At 36.7% G+C, this 18,838-nt stretch overlaps 7 protein-coding genes across 7 annotated transcripts; 3 read left to right on the top strand and 4 right to left on the bottom strand.

Annotated features, from left to right (window-relative positions):
• Positions 1-233: 233 nt before the first annotated feature.
• On the bottom strand, positions 234-2,340 carry SOCG_00650 (But2 family protein). Its single transcript, XM_013163070.1, has one exon. The coding sequence runs from the start codon at positions 1,102-1,104 to the stop codon at positions 619-621; it is 486 nt and encodes a 161-aa protein (XP_013018524.1). The 5' UTR covers positions 1,105-2,340; the 3' UTR covers positions 234-618.
• Positions 2,341-3,110: 770 nt separating this feature from the next.
• Positions 3,111-4,382, bottom strand: SOCG_00649 (uncharacterized protein). Its single transcript, XM_013163069.1, has one exon. It carries the CDS (start codon positions 4,241-4,243, stop codon positions 3,797-3,799), a length of 447 nt encoding a protein of 148 aa, XP_013018523.1. The 5' UTR covers positions 4,244-4,382; the 3' UTR covers positions 3,111-3,796.
• Positions 4,383-5,201: 819 nt separating this feature from the next.
• Positions 5,202-7,590, bottom strand: SOCG_00648 (maltase alpha-glucosidase Mal1). The gene has a single exon (XM_013163068.1). The coding sequence runs from the start codon at positions 7,525-7,527 to the stop codon at positions 5,776-5,778; it is 1,752 nt and encodes a 583-aa protein (XP_013018522.1). The 5' UTR covers positions 7,528-7,590; the 3' UTR covers positions 5,202-5,775.
• Positions 7,591-8,759: 1,169 nt separating this feature from the next.
• Positions 8,760-10,490, top strand: SOCG_00647 (uncharacterized protein). Its single transcript, XM_013163067.1, has one exon. It carries the CDS (start codon positions 8,878-8,880, stop codon positions 10,018-10,020), a length of 1,143 nt encoding a protein of 380 aa, XP_013018521.1. The 5' UTR covers positions 8,760-8,877; the 3' UTR covers positions 10,021-10,490.
• Positions 10,491-13,857: 3,367 nt separating this feature from the next.
• Positions 13,858-16,344, top strand: SOCG_00646 (uncharacterized protein). Its single transcript, XM_013163066.1, has one exon. It carries the CDS (start codon positions 14,387-14,389, stop codon positions 16,148-16,150), a length of 1,764 nt encoding a protein of 587 aa, XP_013018520.1. The 5' UTR covers positions 13,858-14,386; the 3' UTR covers positions 16,151-16,344.
• Positions 16,252-18,590, bottom strand: SOCG_00644 (2 OG-Fe(II) oxygenase superfamily protein Ofd2). Its single transcript, XM_013163064.1, has one exon. The coding sequence runs from the start codon at positions 18,258-18,260 to the stop codon at positions 17,580-17,582; it is 681 nt and encodes a 226-aa protein (XP_013018518.1). The 5' UTR covers positions 18,261-18,590; the 3' UTR covers positions 16,252-17,579.
• SOCG_00645 (60S ribosomal protein L22) lies at positions 16,629-17,294 on the top strand. Its single transcript, XM_013163065.1, has 3 exons — positions 16,629-16,717; positions 16,764-17,015; positions 17,075-17,294. Exons 1-3 carry the CDS (start codon positions 16,712-16,714, stop codon positions 17,171-17,173), a joined length of 357 nt encoding a protein of 118 aa, XP_013018519.1. The 5' UTR covers positions 16,629-16,711; the 3' UTR covers positions 17,174-17,294.
• Positions 18,591-18,838: the final 248 nt, after the last annotated feature.

Raw genomic sequence — 18,838 nt, 5'->3', positions numbered from 1 at the left:
AGATGAAATATCGTTTGGGGAACAATGTAAGTTAATTAAGACTTAGAAAAAATTGAAGGCACTTGTAGTAAATCGAAGAAGAAAAGGCGTGAATGATGATTGACGATAGGATAGGATAGGATAGGATAGGACGGAAAAGAATGAAGAAAAATAAAAAGAAAAGAAACTATGGAATAGAATGCGTAGAGTGGAGAGTGTGTAACGTGAATTACGAGATGAGAAAGATACGTATGGTTTTAGCTTAGTAACATATGTATGGAATAAATATGGATTACGAAAAAGTAGAGACGGAAAGACAAATGCGAAATGTAATTCTAAGAGATAAGACAAATGCTTTGATGTATGCAGAAAACCTATGGAAATGAATCCAATGTCGAGTCGAACGAGACCAACCGGACGAGAACCGTGAAGGAGGATGGTCATGGGGCATAAACATGATAAAGGATACAAGAGAATAAAGGAAATGGTTTTTTTTTATATTAGCGAAAAGAGAAAAAGGGAGAATTGAAAAAGAGGGAATGTCGATGATGAAAAGAGGGAATTTCTTTTTATTCATATTCATAATTCAATTGAAAGTCAAACTCAATCAAATTCACATTTGAATGTTCATATCATAGTTTAATAGGCAATAGCGATGGTGTCGATGCCGACACAACTGGTACCGTTCTGGACTTGGCCATAGTATACTTGGAAAATTTGTTGGTCGCTTGGAACAGGGCAAGCGACGGGAGTGCTGCCGTTCAATTGCAACTGGTAGCCAATGTTGGTGGGTGCATTAGCATCGAAGCCAGTAACAGCAGGACCAGAAGACTTGAAAACAAGAGCACCACCTTGTTCAATGGAAGCAAGGTCGTTGTTGTGGTACAATTGATTATTCTTCATATGGAACTTTGCAGCGCCATCAGCATTGTCGTACTGACTCAAAAAGACATGACCTGATTGACCAACGTAGAACTCACGTTGGTGGACATTGATGTTTCCAGAGTGAAGAGTGAGGATACCAAAGTTTTGTTCAGGAGACATGGCTTGCTTTGTTATAGGAGTAGCCAACGTGTAAGAGGCTCCAAGAAGAGTAAGGAAGACGGAAGACAAGGAAAACTTCATTTTTTTTTAGAAGAATAAAACTAAATAGAGAATAGAGAATAAAAGGATAGAAAAGAAATCCAATCTAGGAGGTTTCAATACAGATGAAATCTGACAATTACGTATTGAATCAATGGAATTCAATACTTGAACAAAGGAATCTCATAGGAGTTAAATAGCAATTCAATGCTGGTTATCAATCGTCATACCAATCACTACGCCTTTTTACGAGCAAACCTTCATTTCCCTCCTTCAAGAAACGAAGCAACCAGCGTAATGAACAAACGCAAGGTTCTCTGACAAAGCCATCATAAGAAACAACTTGGATTCTAAAGTCAGAAACATACATCTTTACGGTAAAAATGACTTCATTGTCTCGTGAATTAAATTCCATCGATTGTCCTTATTTACAAGATTCTTCATAGCTGTAACCAGCGACGAGCTTTTCATCTCCGAAGACCTTCTGATCGACCCAACAAGCGTACTTTTTGAAAAGGTTCTAAAATATGCCATTGGCGTTTTTCTTTTTGTTTTTCTTTCATCCGAAATGCACCAACAACGTGAGCTAGATGGGGCTCATTATTTTTCACTTTTTACAACGGGCATGATGTGTAGTGACAAAATATACGTTACCGTCGCTCGTACAAGAGATGGCTAGCACGTCTCGTGCGAGTGTGGATTCATGTTGAAACGAAGAAATTTTTAAAAAGCCGTGAGGCGTAGTGGAGAGAGAAGAATAGAAGGAATTTGTTGGAAGGTTAGCATCGTGCAAGTAAACAAAACACGGTCTCTCGTCCTTACTGGGTTACCTCATTCTACCTCTTTAGACCGCCTGTGGATACCACTTGGTGGCTGGAAAGGATTATACAAAGAAAAGAATTAGTATAATATCCATGGTGGTTGTCTCGGTAGTAGTGATTCTATCAGACTAGGATGGGGATTGGGATTGGAAGGGGAGGTGGAGGTGAAACTGGAGTTGGAACTGCAATTCTTAGTGGGATTAGGACTTGGGTTCTTGGATGGTTTATTATGGTCGTCAAGACGTTTTAACACGACTCTTCAACTATTGATGCTACCACGAGAAGGGCCAAGTCTGAGAGATGAGATTGGGACGTTTGAGGACTTTTCTACAGCATCTATGAATTGTACTTGTGTTTTCATATGCGATTAAATAGGCAGGAAAGTTTTTGTTTGGTAGGTCGAACCAGTCGTTTGAGCGTACTGTTTGTTTTCATAAAGGGTTATATGATTTTATTTTCTTTTTCTGAAAAGATTTTTTTCTTTTCTTTTCATTTCTAATGAAAAATGTGCATGCAAAACAACCTTTTTTTTTTTGTTTTCATTTCCGAAACATGCAGTCGAACATAAAAAAAGATCCCTTGGAACTTTTGCTTTCTCTTCTGACGAAAAACTACAAACTAGGAACCATGAATGATTCTCCCCGTCTTCTCTTCCCATATACATACCATGGATGATGAACATCTGCTAGTTACTGTTACCTCAGAAGTGACGGTGCAAGGAAATGGGTATTATGATTTGATTCCATCAAATGTTTAGTAAAGAACCGCCTACAACATTTCAACACTGACAGTTTTTTAAACTATCGGGCAAGATGAGAGTTGTTTTGAGGATAGGACAGGAGACCTTTAACCGTTCGTATGGCGCCTCGAATCTGTTGAAAAATTCTTTCAAGGTTGTCTGTTGAATGGAAAGAATACGGCTATGTGTAATATTGAATTAGATGAATGGGCAGGTACTCGCTAGCGAGTCTTTAGCTGAACATTGTCATCAACCGAGTTGTGTTTTAGTTCTTTTCTTTTTTTCTATGAGATACTTTAGAAACTCTAGATTTTGCCCTTCTTTGGATTATTGCGAAAGATTTTTATGCAGCGCAGGTACGCAGTTCATCCTCCTGCTAGACAATTGATCCTTTCTAAGCAATTCTTACTCATGACTAAGACTAACGACTTGATAAAGCTAGTCTTGACGGTTACTGCTCTCTAAAATTGCTGTATTTTCACATCTGCTTCATCCTTCGCACGCCCTTTGAGAACGGCTATTATGCATCTTCATTTTCACTTTTATTTATACTACATTTCTTATTTGTTTTCTCGCTCTCTTTTCATCCCAGCAACATTCACTGGCCGATAGCAAATTTGTTGCTGCAAGGAGATTACATCTGGCATAACTTCCTCAATGGGCACACAATTCATTATCAAAGAAACCTAAAAAAACGACAAATTTAATGAAACCTTGGATAATACTTATAAAGAAGACATATCCTAGAAGACTCGATTGCATCAGTCAAACTCGATAGTCGTTGTGATAGCCAAGAATTACAAGTAATTCATAAAGTTATGAAAAGGTTATGTACTTATTGTTGGATTATATTTTAATTAAAGAATGCAAGGAGTCTCTCTTGACGTACTTTATCGTAAAGAAAAGAGTAAATTCATAATATTCATAAACATATCAATCGTGTCCAAATCTCAGGTACTTGACTTCTCCTTCCTATCCATCCTCCTGCATAGGTATCATTCTTTGTCTGAAACTTTCTCGATTGGAAACTTGAACAGTACCACAGCCGCCGTAATCGGAATTCCGTCACGAATCAGGATTACAACCATCATAGTACATTATAATATTCCACCAAGTACTTCTTTAAATATGCCATCTTTCTTTCGTTCAAATCATCGATGTCTGAAATGACCTCTTAATTCATACAGCTCAGGCTAAAGTCTATACCGTCGTACAATGCAATTGCTTCAGTATCTTTGGTAGATCCATTGGTCGTCTTGAAATAATTTTTCTGTATTCTTGAGATTAAATCAGATTGACCTTCTAGTCTTTCTATGAGGCTATTCTGTGTTTGCATCAACTCTTCTCTGAGACTGTTCTGTCCTTGCTCAAGTTTATGAACCCTTTCGCTAAGTGTTTCAAGTGTCTGCTTCAATTCAAACATATGGTCTTGTGAAAGAGACTCTCCTTGGAATTTAGATGCAAGTGCTTTGAGAAGGTTGGCCAGTCTCTGTTCGAATAAAGCAAATTGATCTTTTGGAATTGCCTCCTCAAACTGATTCGTATATCTTCGTAAAGACGCATAAGAATCATCACCAGGAGGAGGAATTCCAAATGGGTTTGCAAATAAATCTTGGTTCATATTTCAAAAGGTCCTAATCACTGACTGAGAATTGAAGATAGGATAGACAACTTTGACAAGTTTCTAAGAAACACTAAATAATTTCAAAGTTTTATCTTCAAGCGAATGTCTCTGGTTAAGTTGCAATTCTTTTGCCAAACAATAAACAAGCCATTCTTCTATTTCCTTACGTCATGCTAAGAAGATATTCGCTACATGGTACACATTACAGAAAGTAAACAATCCAAAATAGGTAGATGCCCTTGGAACGTCGACAAAGAATACTATTATTTAAAAGGAATTGAATTTTTAAAAATGATAGTCCTTTAGGTGAATGCATGTTCATCTTGGATCCTTGCTTTCCCTTTACCTATGAATCAACTTATGGATAGTGATTGTACCAGTTTTTATCATAAGGTCAGAGAGGAATTATTTCAAGTAAAATAAAAAGAAAAAAAAGCAAGAAGCCTTCAACATCTCGGATTTTAATGTTGTCTTTGATCACAGTACCAAACTGACGAGATTCTCAGATGCTTTACTGCCATGATACATGCTAAGTGGTATTTTCATTTAGATACCGTTGAAAACAATTAACTCTTAGCTTTAATTTCTCTATATGACTGCTTAATTGTCAGCTGCCCAGTTGATAAAGCGCACATGCTTTGGGTTTTGCATAAATGTTTAAACGCTGCAACTTATAAATTCCAAAAAGCAGCTATTCTCAATTTTTAAAGGTATATTAAGCCACGCTTATTTTCGGAATCGATGCTATATTTAATGGTCATCTTCAATTGCAATTAGGAAAGAAATGTCTATGCCAGATTCACGCTTTTGTGGGAGGAGTAGAGGTGTAAGAATGAATTAATACAACTACTACATTGCTGATTGAAACAAATATATTGTCTATAAGAGAAACCCATCGCACTTTGCACATTCGTGATATTGAAGATGAAAGACCTTACTGGCAACTTTTCAAGCTTGGACTTGTTCTTACCTGGCGTTACCCAATTCAGTGATAACGGCTTCCTTATTATATAAATTCAATGGATTAATTATTTCTAAAAAGTTTTGTGATTACTAACGTTTTATGGATCATTTTAGAAAGTGATGGACAATGGACGTTTCAAAGGAGAAATAACTTATCGTAAAAAAGTTAGCAACTTTTGTATTAACTTTCATTTCTTTTTGGACAATACTTCAAAACTATGATGGCTATAATTCCAAATTAGCTCTTACGATGTAAAAACCAACGATGAATTCTACCCTTTTCATAATCATTCACAGCTTTATAAGAAATAATAAAAAGGCAGTAATCAGAAGATTAGAATAATAAAGCTTCTCATTGAGCATAAGCACAAGATATTGCTGGATGGCTTTCTCTTGTGTGTTCCTATCTTGAAAGACACAACGTAATAAATAGAGCTCTTCTAATATTCATCATCAAAAAGGTGAATCTATTAATCTGATTGTACCAGAAGAACATGGAAGGATAACGTATTCTTCATTATCAAGAATAAGGAAAGTTCATCAAAATTATAATTGCAAGCAATTCTTTATGCAGTAAAAGATTTCTTTAAAAGTATTCCCTGGTAGGGATTCAAATGAACGACATTTTCCTTAATTTCTAGATCCTCATAATTATTCAAAAGCACATTGAATCCTCCGATTTGTAGAGGACATTCATAGTGAACACTATTCTCGGTAAAATTTAATATAACCAACAATTCTGTTGATTTCGATTCACGCACAAACGCTACAATGGAAGGATCTTCTTCGGAAAGTAGTTCAAAGGATCCATATACAACAGCATCCTTCATGGATTTCCTATACCCAAGAGACGCTGACCAAAATGAATAGACACTATTGGGATTTCCTACTTGACTGGAAGCGTTCCATTCAGTATAATCTTCCGTCACTCTCATCCAAGGTTTGACGTCTTTCGGACAAAATCCACCGTTGGGAGATCCATCCCAATGCATGGGGGTACGGCCATTATCACGAGCTCTCATATTAACAATGTCCATGGTTTTCTGGATTTCTTCTGGTGTAGGGTTGCCGCTCATAAAAAGCTTCCAAAAATTCTGTGTTTCTATGTCTACATATTCAGAAACGGGCCAATCTCTGGGAATATTGGCTAAGGCTAACTCCTGACCTTGGTACACAAAAGGGGTACCACCTTGGAAGACAATGAAGAGGGCCATAAGTTTGGAACTTTGGGCTCTATAAGCAGGCGAATCCGACAAGTAGCGAGAGACGGTTCGTGGCTGATCATGATTTTCGATAAAGCTAGCATTCCAGCCTCCGCCTTTTAAGTACACTGACTGCCATTTCTTGACAGACTTCTTCAGGTCCGAAAGCTTCCATGTACCTTCAACGTACTTGTGCTTTCCTGGAACTAAATCCAGACTAACCAAATCAAACTGAAAAATCATGGTGAGTTCACGGCGATCAGCTCCAACAACACGAAGAACTTCTTCCGTGTCTTCCACATGAGGCATTTCACCTACAGAAAAAGCGTTATATTCGTGAAGAATTTCTCCAAGTTCTTTTAAATATTCATGAATTCGAGGACCGTTAGCATAGTATTTATATCCCATTTGATAATCGTAGCGATCATCCGTTATAGGCGCATCCGGGAATTCTTGGTTCTTGCTGATCATGTTAATGACATCTAAACGGAAACCATCGACTCCACGTTCTAGCCAAAACCGAACAATATCATAAACAGCCTTACGTAGTTCTGGACTCTCCCAATTAATATCGGGTTGTTCGGGTGCCCAAAGATGCAAGTAGTATTCTTCTGTGGCTTCATCCCATTCCCAAGCAGAAGTATCGAAGTAACTTCTCCAATTGTTTGGAGGTAAGCGCTTGCCGTCCTTATTATACTTTGCAGGTCTCCAAATATACCAATCTCGTTTGGGGTTTGTTTTAGAGGAGCGGGATTCTTTAAACCAATCGTGCTGATCCGAAGTGTGGTTTAGAACCAAATCCATAACAAGCTTCATACCACGCTTATGAAGTTCCTTTGCTAGGACGATTGTATCCTCTAAAGACCCATATCGGGCGTCAATTTCTTTGTAGTTTGACACATCGTAGCCCATATCCTTAAGAGGTGAAGGATATATTGGCGACAACCAAATAGATTCAACATTTAATTCTTTTAAATAATCCAATTTAGACAATATACCCTGAAGGTCACCGAAGCCATCGCCATTTGCGTCTTTAAAAGATGCTGGATATATTTGGTACACCGAGGTTTCTCTCCACCAGGCTGGTTGAATCTTCTCGCTAGGCACAATTTTCATTTCAAAACTTCTCTAGTAGTATGTTAAAAGTTGAGGAGGGATGGGGGAGAATTTCGAACTGTGAATAGCAAGGTAGGGAGAACGTCAGCAATCTCGCAATTTTGTAGTTCGTTTCAATTGTTGTTATTTAATTGATATGATTATCAGTCAATAGTTCAAAGCACATTTAAAGTGAGTTATTAGATAGAATGGATTCAGACAACTTGTTTTTCATGGTCATTACGAATTCACACCATAAGGAGCCCTTTGAGAACAAGGTATCCATCATTTAATTATTAAATTCTCTAATTAATAATTCTATTGATAAATCCATTTGTACATATCGATCAAACTAGCTGTGCTACATTCTGTATTTCCTCCAGAAGGACAGTTTGAAGGTATTTCAGTGTCACAAAAACAGAAGAAAACATTGCAATTTTTCAGCAATTTTCAGTTACAGAAATCGATTACTACATAGTGCAGTTACTTTGTATTAATGTGTGTTGACAGTTTTATTTACTTCATTCTGAAAGTTTCAAACCAGAAGAGTTACCAAAAGCAAATTAAAATCAACTTTTAGAAGCCAAGAAAAGCGTATATTGTTTACATATATATCTATCTACTTATGCATGTGAATTGATTTCCCAAAGGACTTGAATTTGACACATAATATAACAAACGTCATTTTTGATGTGTCATAATATGTATACAATAATACTATCGTTGTATCAGATATCTTATTACAAAAGGTAAGAAGTAGACGTTACATACAGACGTTCACAATAGAAACGTATAAATAAATAGACATCTAAAAATGAGAAATGTATGATTTTATTGAATTTGGAAAGATATATGTACCTCTAGTTGAAAGCTTAGAAGCTAAAATCTTCATGGTGGAAGATTCGACTGATCTAGCCAAGTACGCTTTAAGTAGGTTATTAAGTGAACCATATCCCTAAATACTATTCATATCCATTCAATCACTTTAGTATAGAAGTATCCAACTCGAAGTACAGTTTCTTTTAAACTGAACGTTCTTTTTCCACTGAATCGTTTATTGTCATAACGAGTGAAATTATTACTATGACATCACCACTAATAGTAATATTTTATAATTTTACTTTAGCAAACTTCACTGCAATGCAGAAAAAATCCTTAACGTACATAAGCAACCTTGCTATTTTGCGCAATTTAGTTATCGATAGAGTACTGTAGTAAAATGAAAGCAGGTTGTTACTTTCACGCTGTTACTTTGTAATTATGCATATAAACAAGATGGAAAATTCGCGTTGTCCATTTCAGCTATTTTCCAACTCTTTTTTCTTTCGTTTCTTTTATCCTGACTTTATCTTCTTTAATATCAAATAGATAATGTATTTGACACGTGAAGGGTTGCCTGAAGGATGGGTTGCACAATGGGATTCTCAGTACAAGTGCTATTTCTACGTGAATGAAAGGTCCCCAAATCCTACACCTCAATGGGAAAGTCCCGTTCCAGGACTGAACCTTCCTCCTCCTTCTTCCGCTTCTACTTCTGCTCCTGCTCCAAATGAAACCGCCGGTGGGGAGCGTGGAATATTTGACAAACTTCGACCAAGTCACCACAGTCAGCAATCAAATATTCAAACTAATAATCAGCACACCTCTTCTGGGATGTTTTCAAATCCTCTGGTTGACAAGGTGGGCGGTTTCCTCGCGGGTGGTTTGGCTGCTCAGGCAATAGAAAGTGTTATAAAACACCATCATCATAAAGACCACCACCCTCAACAAAGTGCGTATCCTACCACCGTTGGTGCTGGTGCTGGAAGTGAAGCAAATGCTTTCTCCGGTATGGAACGACCCACTAACACATTCTATGAGAGACCAGCTACCAACTTTGAAGGGCCTACTGGTTATGAGGGAGGATTTGAAGGTGAGGGTCGTCATGAACGTCACGAACATCATAAACATCATAAGCACGAATATGAAAACTATAATAATCCCGAAAATTTGGGGGGATTTGGAAATTTCAATGGAAACGAAGGCCCAAATAATTTTCAAGAAGAATTCAATGGTCGTGGACACCATAAACATCACGGTGAGTTTGGCGCTTCTGAAGGTTTGGGTGGGTATGATCGACCTGATAGATTCAATAACTTCGGAACCGATGCGGGACGTTTCGATGGTCCTGGAAGATTCAACGATAATGAAAACGAAATGAGACGATATGGCGATTCTGGGAACTTTAATGGTTATGGAAACGACATAAACCGTTTCGATGGTCGCGGTCGGTTCAACCGTTACGGAAATGATATGGAGCACCCCGTCGGATTCTCTGGCTATGGAAATGGTATGGAAAATCCAGATGGCTTTGATGGTTATGGAAATGATATGGGACGTTTCGAAGGTGCCGGTAGGTTCAATCAGTATGCTAATGATATGGAACGTCCTAGCGGCTTTAATGGCTACGGAAGCGATATGGGACGTTTTGAAGGTGCAGGTGAATTCGGAGGAGGTCGTCAATACGACTGGTGAGCTTTTTCGAACACTACTTCATGTATTCCTCGTCTTTAGAGCAAAGGCAGATCTAAATTATACCCCGCAGAATTCAAATCATGGAAGAGTATTTTCATGTTTTATGGAAGTCAGTATTTTTATTGTCGAATAAGGCAAATTGGCGTCAGTGCTTGTAGAATCCTTTTCATGAAAGACACAGATTAATACTTTCGGGAAATCTCATCAGATCATGGTATGACTCTGGCTGAGCTTCATAATGGTCGATTGAGGTTATGACTAAACTCTTTTTGAGATTTTTCTGCTCAATGATGTTTTGGTTTCGGTCCCGTCTGTGATCACGTATTGTGTTTTCTTTTGGTGGATTAAGCGACACCGACTCATACAAATCGTACATACTGTAACAGTAATCTTTCAAAAGATTACTCACACTCATATTTTAACTGCGTTACATTTGCATTTAGAAATAGTTCTTTCAGTGAATACTTTATAGACAAATTTTCTTATTGCTCTCATTCACCAAACGCTTGTAATATCAGACAGAATTCTACCAAAATTAAAAGTGAATTTAGATGAAAGTGTTTATCTAACTACTTGTTGGAATTGTGATTTCGTTCGTTACTGTTTCTAAATAGAAATACTTGATATGTGTATTCATTTATCCTGTACAAACAGAAGGCTAATGATTACACAAGTAATGTAGAAATACGCCCTTTCTCTCGCAGAGATTCCTATTTAACACTTTAGGGACCAAATTCAACTGTTTTATGATACCGTGAATGACTCATTACATAATATTTCATAATATTGAAAGAGCCGGTAAATTATACAACAGTATAAACAAGTGAAATATACAAATAATTGCTTGTTAACATCAAGAATTTGTTTCTTAAACCGGTTTATGGGTATGCAAGAGGGTTCGGCTATTACAAAGGCCTGATCAATTGAAAAGCCGGTTACCAGACCGACATATCAGCCTGAAATATTTTTCATTGATGATTGCTTTGGAAACAATGTTTCTTTGAATTTTTTGATGTTAAAAATGAAATTAAAGCTTCAATATTTGGACACTCATTTCAGTGCAGAATTTGGATGATAGGTGATCAATCTTTTTGCAACTTACAGTAATATATTGGATAATATTGTAAGTTCCTACGATGAGAGACTCGACTGGCAAGCACCTCTATGTGGTTCAGATAGTTCTTTTCCATTCAACAATGCTAATCAGAATTGTATACTCCTGGAATTTGTTATTTTTTTTTACTTGTTTATGTTGTGATTCCAGAAGCTAATTCAAGATGAGCATACACCACGTTGTTGTTATAACTGAGATCCTTCAGGCACTAATTGCTGGACGAACTATTACATATTTTGTTCGCAAATTTTTTTTTCCGCTTCTTAAGAGTGAACTCACTTAGGGGATTTTCAGTTTTCTATAGTAGGCCGCAAAGAATGAGGAATTCTTCTGATTATTCAGTCCTTCAAAAGAATATTGTCTTCTCTAGTTCTTGTTACAAGTAAGAAGAGGGTTGGACTCATTCGTTTTCTAAATTTAATCCTTTTTTTTTTCTTTACATCAATGTATATCCATCTCCTGCACGTTGGGATTTGAGGTCTCCTATTTCTCCCGTAACCTTTTCTACGGATGATGAATGCAGTGAACCAAAGTCTACTTTATATCATCCTTTCAGTTATCTTGGAAAGAACGGAGGATTCACTCTCCTTTGACCCTCTGAAGAAAGAGGATTCATCTCCTCTATAGTGCAAGTTTTGGAAGATTGTGTTTCAGCGTACAGGTATATAAGAGCTTGTTTCCTAGATCAAGTACCAAGGACTATAACATTGACCTTTTGCATGGGAATAAATGGCTTTTGCTTAGGACAGTTAGGCTACGGTAGACTTAGGAAGAATAGAGAAATCGTTCAGCAACGTTGATTTCGGCAATACTAATACCACTGACATTTTGTGATATCTGTTTTTTTTATATGTTGGTATTCTTTGTTTTATAATATGGATGAGCTTTTGACATCACATGTCAAATGCCCTATATTTTCACATCATCCTTTTGGTTTTTTTTATGTGCAACTGGAATGCACTCATGATACACACATGCGGATAATTACTTTTGCAATCCTTCCTTGAAAGGAATATTTGATTTCCCTAAAAGTAAGCATTTAAACTAGATTCTGCAAAACATTTGGGAAAGTCTTGACCGTTCTTTTTACTTGGCTTTACGCTTCTACGGACAGCAATTACCAGAAGCCGCATCTATGAAAATCAAATTCATACTTTCGTACGTTTTCTGCGAAAGAATACTTTCAGTTCTTTTTACATATATATGTATTGACTAGAGGCTACAAAACTCCCGATCGAATCCGTTTTATTATTTCACATTATGCTCTGGTTTTTTCATTCTTAAATTTGTTTTCTTTAGGAGTGTGTAGTCAAATGATATAGTATGCTGGCTCGGTTCTGAAACTACCTTCTTTTTATGTAGTTTTACGTTATCCGAATTAATGAAAGCTCAGGTTGACAAAAAAAAATATTTTTGGCTGAATTTCTATTGTTGTAAAAAACCTGTCGGATGTTTATTTGCTTTTCTTACACCTTCCGTCTCAATTGACAATTACTGGTAGAGCATTATTCAGTTAAGTAATAGAGACAAGGAATTTTCTGCAAGCAAGATTTTCAAGTCTATTGAGATTAGTTTAACATATGTTAATCTTGCTTGCTATAAAAGTTATCATAACTATACACACTCGATGGATTCCTTCATTGGCAACCAAAGTTAATCATACTTTGTTTTCCAACTCAAAAAAATATTTAAAAAAAATAACTTCAAAAATAGTGCTTGGAAACTAAATTTAGACCTGTTTAAGTAATTGCTCTGCGTCTCCAAAATCATCAAATGAGTTCTACTCATTCTATTGTTTATAATTCGTTACTTCTGAGGTAACGCGCTATTACTTTGAAATATGGTGAAAACCCCAAGTGTACAAGTATGCCAGATGGCGAGTGAAAAGGAAATTTATATAAAGATTTAGTTTAATTATTATCAATAGAAAAAAGTCTATTATTTTCCGATTGTTCATCGCAGGGTTCCTTCTTGGTTTGTGCAACCATCCACTAAGGATGTCTAATAAACGATTGCATTCATATTTAAAAAAAGATACTTTCTTTCTTTCCTTTCAAAAAAAGTTGAGAATTCTTTGTATCCTATTTTAATTGATAGCAAAGATGTTGGCTACGGACGGAACAGTGGTGAAGCTAAGCGTATATATATCCTCGTAGGTTTCACCACTTGAGTATTCTACGTATTTACTAAAAAGAAATTAACATTTTATCTTTTATACATAGAAAAATTTGGACCATTCTGCTCCTATAGTAACATTCGACAAGATGCAATTTATAGAGGGAGCCTACTTAAAAAGAATATATAACTATTCATTGAGTAATGCTCTGAGGTAGTAGCACAAAGGAAAGCATTTTTTTCTCCTTTATAAGCTTTACGCCGATCCAAATACTTTTTTCCCATAATTTTTTTTCGTTAAATGGTTATGTAAACAAACAAATGATCGTTTTTCATTCTTAAATTCTATAAATTGTTACAGCATAGCACCGTAGAACTTTTTTTTTTAGTCAACAAAACTCCAAAAATTTGACACCAAACTATTCAAAACCAGTTTTAGCTTCCTCTCACAAAATCTTTTTAAAATATATATACATATATATATGTAAATATATAATAAAAGATTGAATACCGTAATTGCCACGGTCGGTCTTCTAGCTAAAGCCTTGTATACGATGTTCATACCCGAGTGTTTAGTCGGATCCGGGTTTTCTTGGTGACGTCAAGATAAGTACGGTATTTAGGTAAACAAGTGAAACCTCTCTTTTGCCAAACTCAACATTGCAGGGTTTGTTGTGCAAAATCTCAATTGAGTGATTTTTGAAGTGAAATCGCATAGGAAAACATTTGCGTTTTCATACTATAGAAAAACTATACCGATTTGAAAGAGTTCCTACGCTTCAAAGAATAATAGAACGGAAGAGTACGTTAGTAAGTATATATGCAGACGATTTGAAGAAAAAATAGTTAAAAAAACGGTTTAATAGGGCTTTTTTATCTCTATTGTCGAGAAAACTATAAAAGGATAGAAACTTGATCTCCTTACACATCTTTCTAAATGAGCGTATTTGAGTAACACTACTACTTTTTTACATTTACATTTTTGACTTTTTTTTTGGATTTTGAACATTACTATTTCTTGCGTATTTAATCTACAACCCAATCGAAAGTTGTAAACAAAAAGTTATCTGGATTTCATCGTGTCTTTCATAAATCAAAAATACCTCTTTTTTTTAGGCAATTTGATAGGTTAACAACATGTTTAATATCGGTAAACGCTTTCGTCTCCCCTCTTTGTACAAAAGCGACGCTGAAGAGAAGGTCCAATTCGATAAGAATGAATATGTCTCGGGATTGCGAACACTTATGCATGGTTTTGACTTGATGTTAAATGACGACGTAACAGGAACGAAAGAAGTGTTCAATAACGACACAGTTGAAAGCTGCATTGGTAAAGCCGGTAACGCTTTCTATCATGCGATTCTAGGACTTGAACCGACTGCTATTGAAGAGGCATGGAATTGTCTAATTTTAGCAGAACAACAAGCTGATGAACGACGAAAATTTATGGAAAACCATAACTTCCGTTTAGGAAGTTACCCAAATGGGTATGAGTACCAACTATGTGTTTGTGATCTTTCTCTTATGCAATCGATTTTGGGCTTCGTTGCTGGATCTTTACTTGATAATGTAAAGTCTGCGTATCGCCTTCGTAAAACATTTCTTTCGTTTACAAAAATGATGGAGCATGTTCGGGAGATTCAGCAAAAGAAGGAAACCGGAGAACTTCAAGTAAACGATCCAAATGCTCAATTCGTAGATGAGTTTATTGAGTCTGGTGTAAGTACTGGATATGGTGTATTAACATTCTTGATTTCACTGTTATCTCCTTCCATCTTGAGAGTGCTCTCGTTTTTTTCCATGCACGGCAATCGCAAAGATGCTGTACAGCTGATGTGGAAAGCCACCGCCTATCCCAATATGCAGGGAGCCATTGCATTGTTGTGTCTTTATGCCTTTAATGCCATGGTCCAGAGTTCTGCAAGTATTGTACCATTGGACTATGCTAATGAATTGAGCCGATGTCAAGATGGAATCAATAGTGTACGCCAAAGGTATTCCAACGGAGCAATTTGGGCCGTTATGCAGGGAAAACTCTACTATTTGAGAGGAGATTCCGAAAAAGCACTAGAGTTGGAAAAGACTCGTATTGATACTAGTATGGAACAAATCATTGCCATGAAAGGATTTGATACTGCTATGCTTTATGTCGGTATCCGAAAATTCAAAGAAGCTGCTCAAGCCATTCTAGATTTAGAAGACTTAAATTCTTGGTCACACTCATTTTATCGGTTTTTTGCTGGTTGTTGTATGTTACAGCATTCCAGAGAATTAAAGAACAATGGAGGCAATAAAGAAGAGTCGGAGATATACTCAGCGAAAGCATCTGAGTATTTGAAGCAATCACCGACGTTGGTTCAAAAGAAGAAGAAGAGGGTGCTACCCGTAGAGATGTACTTGGTTCGCAAAGTTCAAAAATGGGAAGATAGAGCAGCTAAACTAAAGGTTGATTTGGTTGATGCCATGGACATCCCTCCATATATAGAGTTGATCTACATTTTCGTAACTTGGTGTTTGAATAATCCAAAGCATGTACTCATACTTCGTTCTGAGCTTGAGCAGTGTCAGTGTACTGAAGACGATGATGTTGCACTTCGAGAATTTCTGCTGGCAGTTGTTGAAAGACATTTGAAGGATTTTGAATCATCAAGGGCTCGGTTGATCCGCGTTATGAATATGAACAAAGATTATCTTTCACAAACTAATCGTGATTTTTGGGTTCTTCCCAGTGCTCATTATGAAATGGCAGCACTAGAATGGGACATGAAGGCTTTGGAAGCTGAGCGAGAGGTAACCCAGCAACTGAAAAAGGCTCAAGAATATCATAATTACGATTTGGAAGGAAGATTATCCATGTTAACGCAAGCCGCACTTCAGACAGTACAGTCTGAAAAGTCGTAGAGGAATGAAAAATGATGTGCAGAGGGAATACAGCCATTTACTGCACATGTATCGAGAAAATCATCTGATGAATTCATGTTATCCATTTCAATTCTATTTTTATCTTACAATGTGAGGTAACGCAAATTGTCATGGTTTATATAAGTTTAGTTTTCATTTTGGTTATTTGATTTAATTGATTATTTATTGTTGTATTTCGTTTTCAAGTATCTTTTCCTTTGTATACCATGCGACTAATGATCACACCCATACTTCTTCCAAAAACCAAACAAACTAAGGATACATACAATATGAACTTTTCATTTATTGCTTCTGAGCTTGCTAGCCTTAGAAAAAAAACAAATTGAGATTTTTCATGACTTTTTTGAATATCGTATTAAACGCAGATTGTTAAGGTAGAGTGTAACAGTTCGTTATTTAGGAAACTCGGAGTTTGCAGGGAAGAAGCAGGTTAGGGTTAGTCTGTGTTGCTGTGACTGGTTTTTCTTTTACACAAATTTGGCAACTGGCTTTTGCGACATTCATCCTCCACCACCTCAACACTCGTAGGAAGAAGTCATCATGGTTGTAAGTTGCTTTGCTGGATGATGCCAGTAGGCTAACTTATACGTAGAAAAAAGCAGCAAAGGTTAGCAACAAGTACGTTATCGACGCTACTGCTGCCGTCAATGACAAGATCTTTGATATCTCCGCTTTCGAAAAGTACTTGATCGACCGCATCAAGGTTGATGGCAAGACTGGTAACTTGGGCTCTTCCGTCGTTGTTTCTCGTGAAGGCTCCAGCAAGGTTGCTGTCATTGCTCACATTGACTTCTCTGGACGTTACTTGAAGTACTTGACCAAGAAGTTCTTGAAGAAGCACTCTGTAAGTTTTACTAATTTTTAGTTTAAATTTAGTCAAACATGTAGCTAATACGTTTATAGCTCCGTGATTGGCTTCGTGTCGTTTCCACCAAGAAGGGTGTCTACGAGTTGCGTTACTACAACGTCGTTGTTGGCAACGACGAAGAGGAGCAGCAATAAATTCAGAGCTAGAGATGGCTTGTTTATTTCATACAAACAAAAAATGGAATAGCAATTCCTGGGCTTAACCGGTTAATGAGTGACTTTTGTAAATTAATGAAGCACAGCTTTGTATCTTTCATTTCATGTAAGTAGCAATTAGTAGCTGTATCTGAAGTATGCTTTAATGAAACTGGAAGTCAGAAAGAAAGAGAAAGATGCATAGCTGAAGAAAGTAGACGGAGGATACGACGATAACGAGAAGTAGAATAATATTTCTATAACAGAAGAACGAATCTAAATCATAAGAGCTGTGGGATATGCATGAATATGAGGAAATGAATAATAAAACGGACAATATAGAGAAAGCGATTTGTCTTTTAGGACTGTGTAGTGACCAAAAAGTTGTTCATAATAGTTAGGAGGCCTACCCAAAGGTATGATTTTCTACAATTCGTCTCATAGTAATACTGAAACGTTGATTCCTTGGCGTCCATGTCTGGTTCGAGGCTGTTGCATTATCTTGTGAAGACGATGAAATCCAATCTCCTCCTCGAAATGGTATTTCATGGAGCCATTCGTATCTAGCTGGCCCACGCATGACAACCAGGCTTCCTTTCTGTAGCCGTACATCGCATTTGAGTTTTTTAGAAGGTAATTTAAACACCATAGTCATGTCTGAAAGGAAAGAATAGATAGCCACACCATCCGCAAACATATCCAAATCTTTGTGTGGAATGATTCCGTCTCCTGGATTATAAACTTGGATGATGGAAGCTTCAGCAGGTTGATTCTTCCAAACGTCCGACAAAAATTCGGATGGTAAGTAATTGTTTAAGCGCTGGATTGGCTCTGGGAAAGGAACGTATAGGTGCAATTGTCTTCCAGAGTTGGTACCTGAAAATAAGCCTTTAGGTAAGACATTTGTAATTTGGTTTTGAAGGTCTAATGGAAGCCGATTGGGGTAGTATGACAAACCTGTAATGGATTCTAGAGGAACTTGGGTCCATGAACTGACATCTTGGTCTACGGACTCTTGATCAGCTTCCTGTAAAGCTTGATCGAACTCGTTTTCTTCGCATGAGTCATCAAAGAGTTCGTCTGTCATATTGCAAGCGCAAAATTATAAAAAAAATCTTTTGAAAAAAGACTCTGTACCTGATTTCAACGATATTTACTTTTTAAGAAAATTCTTATAAGAAATATTTGGTTTTTGAAGAAATGATGTGATAATGAAGCCGTCTATTCTTTGAAGGAGTTATGCTCGAAAAGATGAAAAAAAAAGTACGCATCTCTACAACAGAGGATGATTTCTCTCTCCTACTATTGATTTCTTTGCAATAAGGACAAATTTAGTTTAAATCAATCAGCTAGCAAGTCTATGAATTTCGTGTGTTGCGTTTTGTTTTGGAAAATAATTTGGGTGAATTCAAGTTTCGATACTTTAAGAGCTTGTTGTGCTAATCATTAAAGCATTAATAAATAAAGGATTTCATTTTCTTTTCATCTTACTTGTAAAGGATCAATCTTTGGTGATGTGAGACAGTAGCTGATCATGCCGAAGTTAGCAAACTTGCAAGTGGAACCAAACAGCTACACCTAGATTTACATCTTTGGGTGTTTGTCTGGGAAATGCTAAAGATCTCTCTATTTAGAGTATATTTGTAAACGACTCTGCTGGCTATT

The sequence above is a fragment of the Schizosaccharomyces octosporus genome, assembly GCF_000150505.1.
Source record: "Schizosaccharomyces octosporus yFS286 unplaced genomic scaffold supercont6.2, whole genome shotgun sequence".
Lineage (NCBI taxonomy): Eukaryota > Fungi > Ascomycota > Schizosaccharomycetes > Schizosaccharomycetales > Schizosaccharomycetaceae > Schizosaccharomyces > Schizosaccharomyces octosporus.
This window is presented reverse-complemented; position numbering and strand designations above follow the sequence as displayed.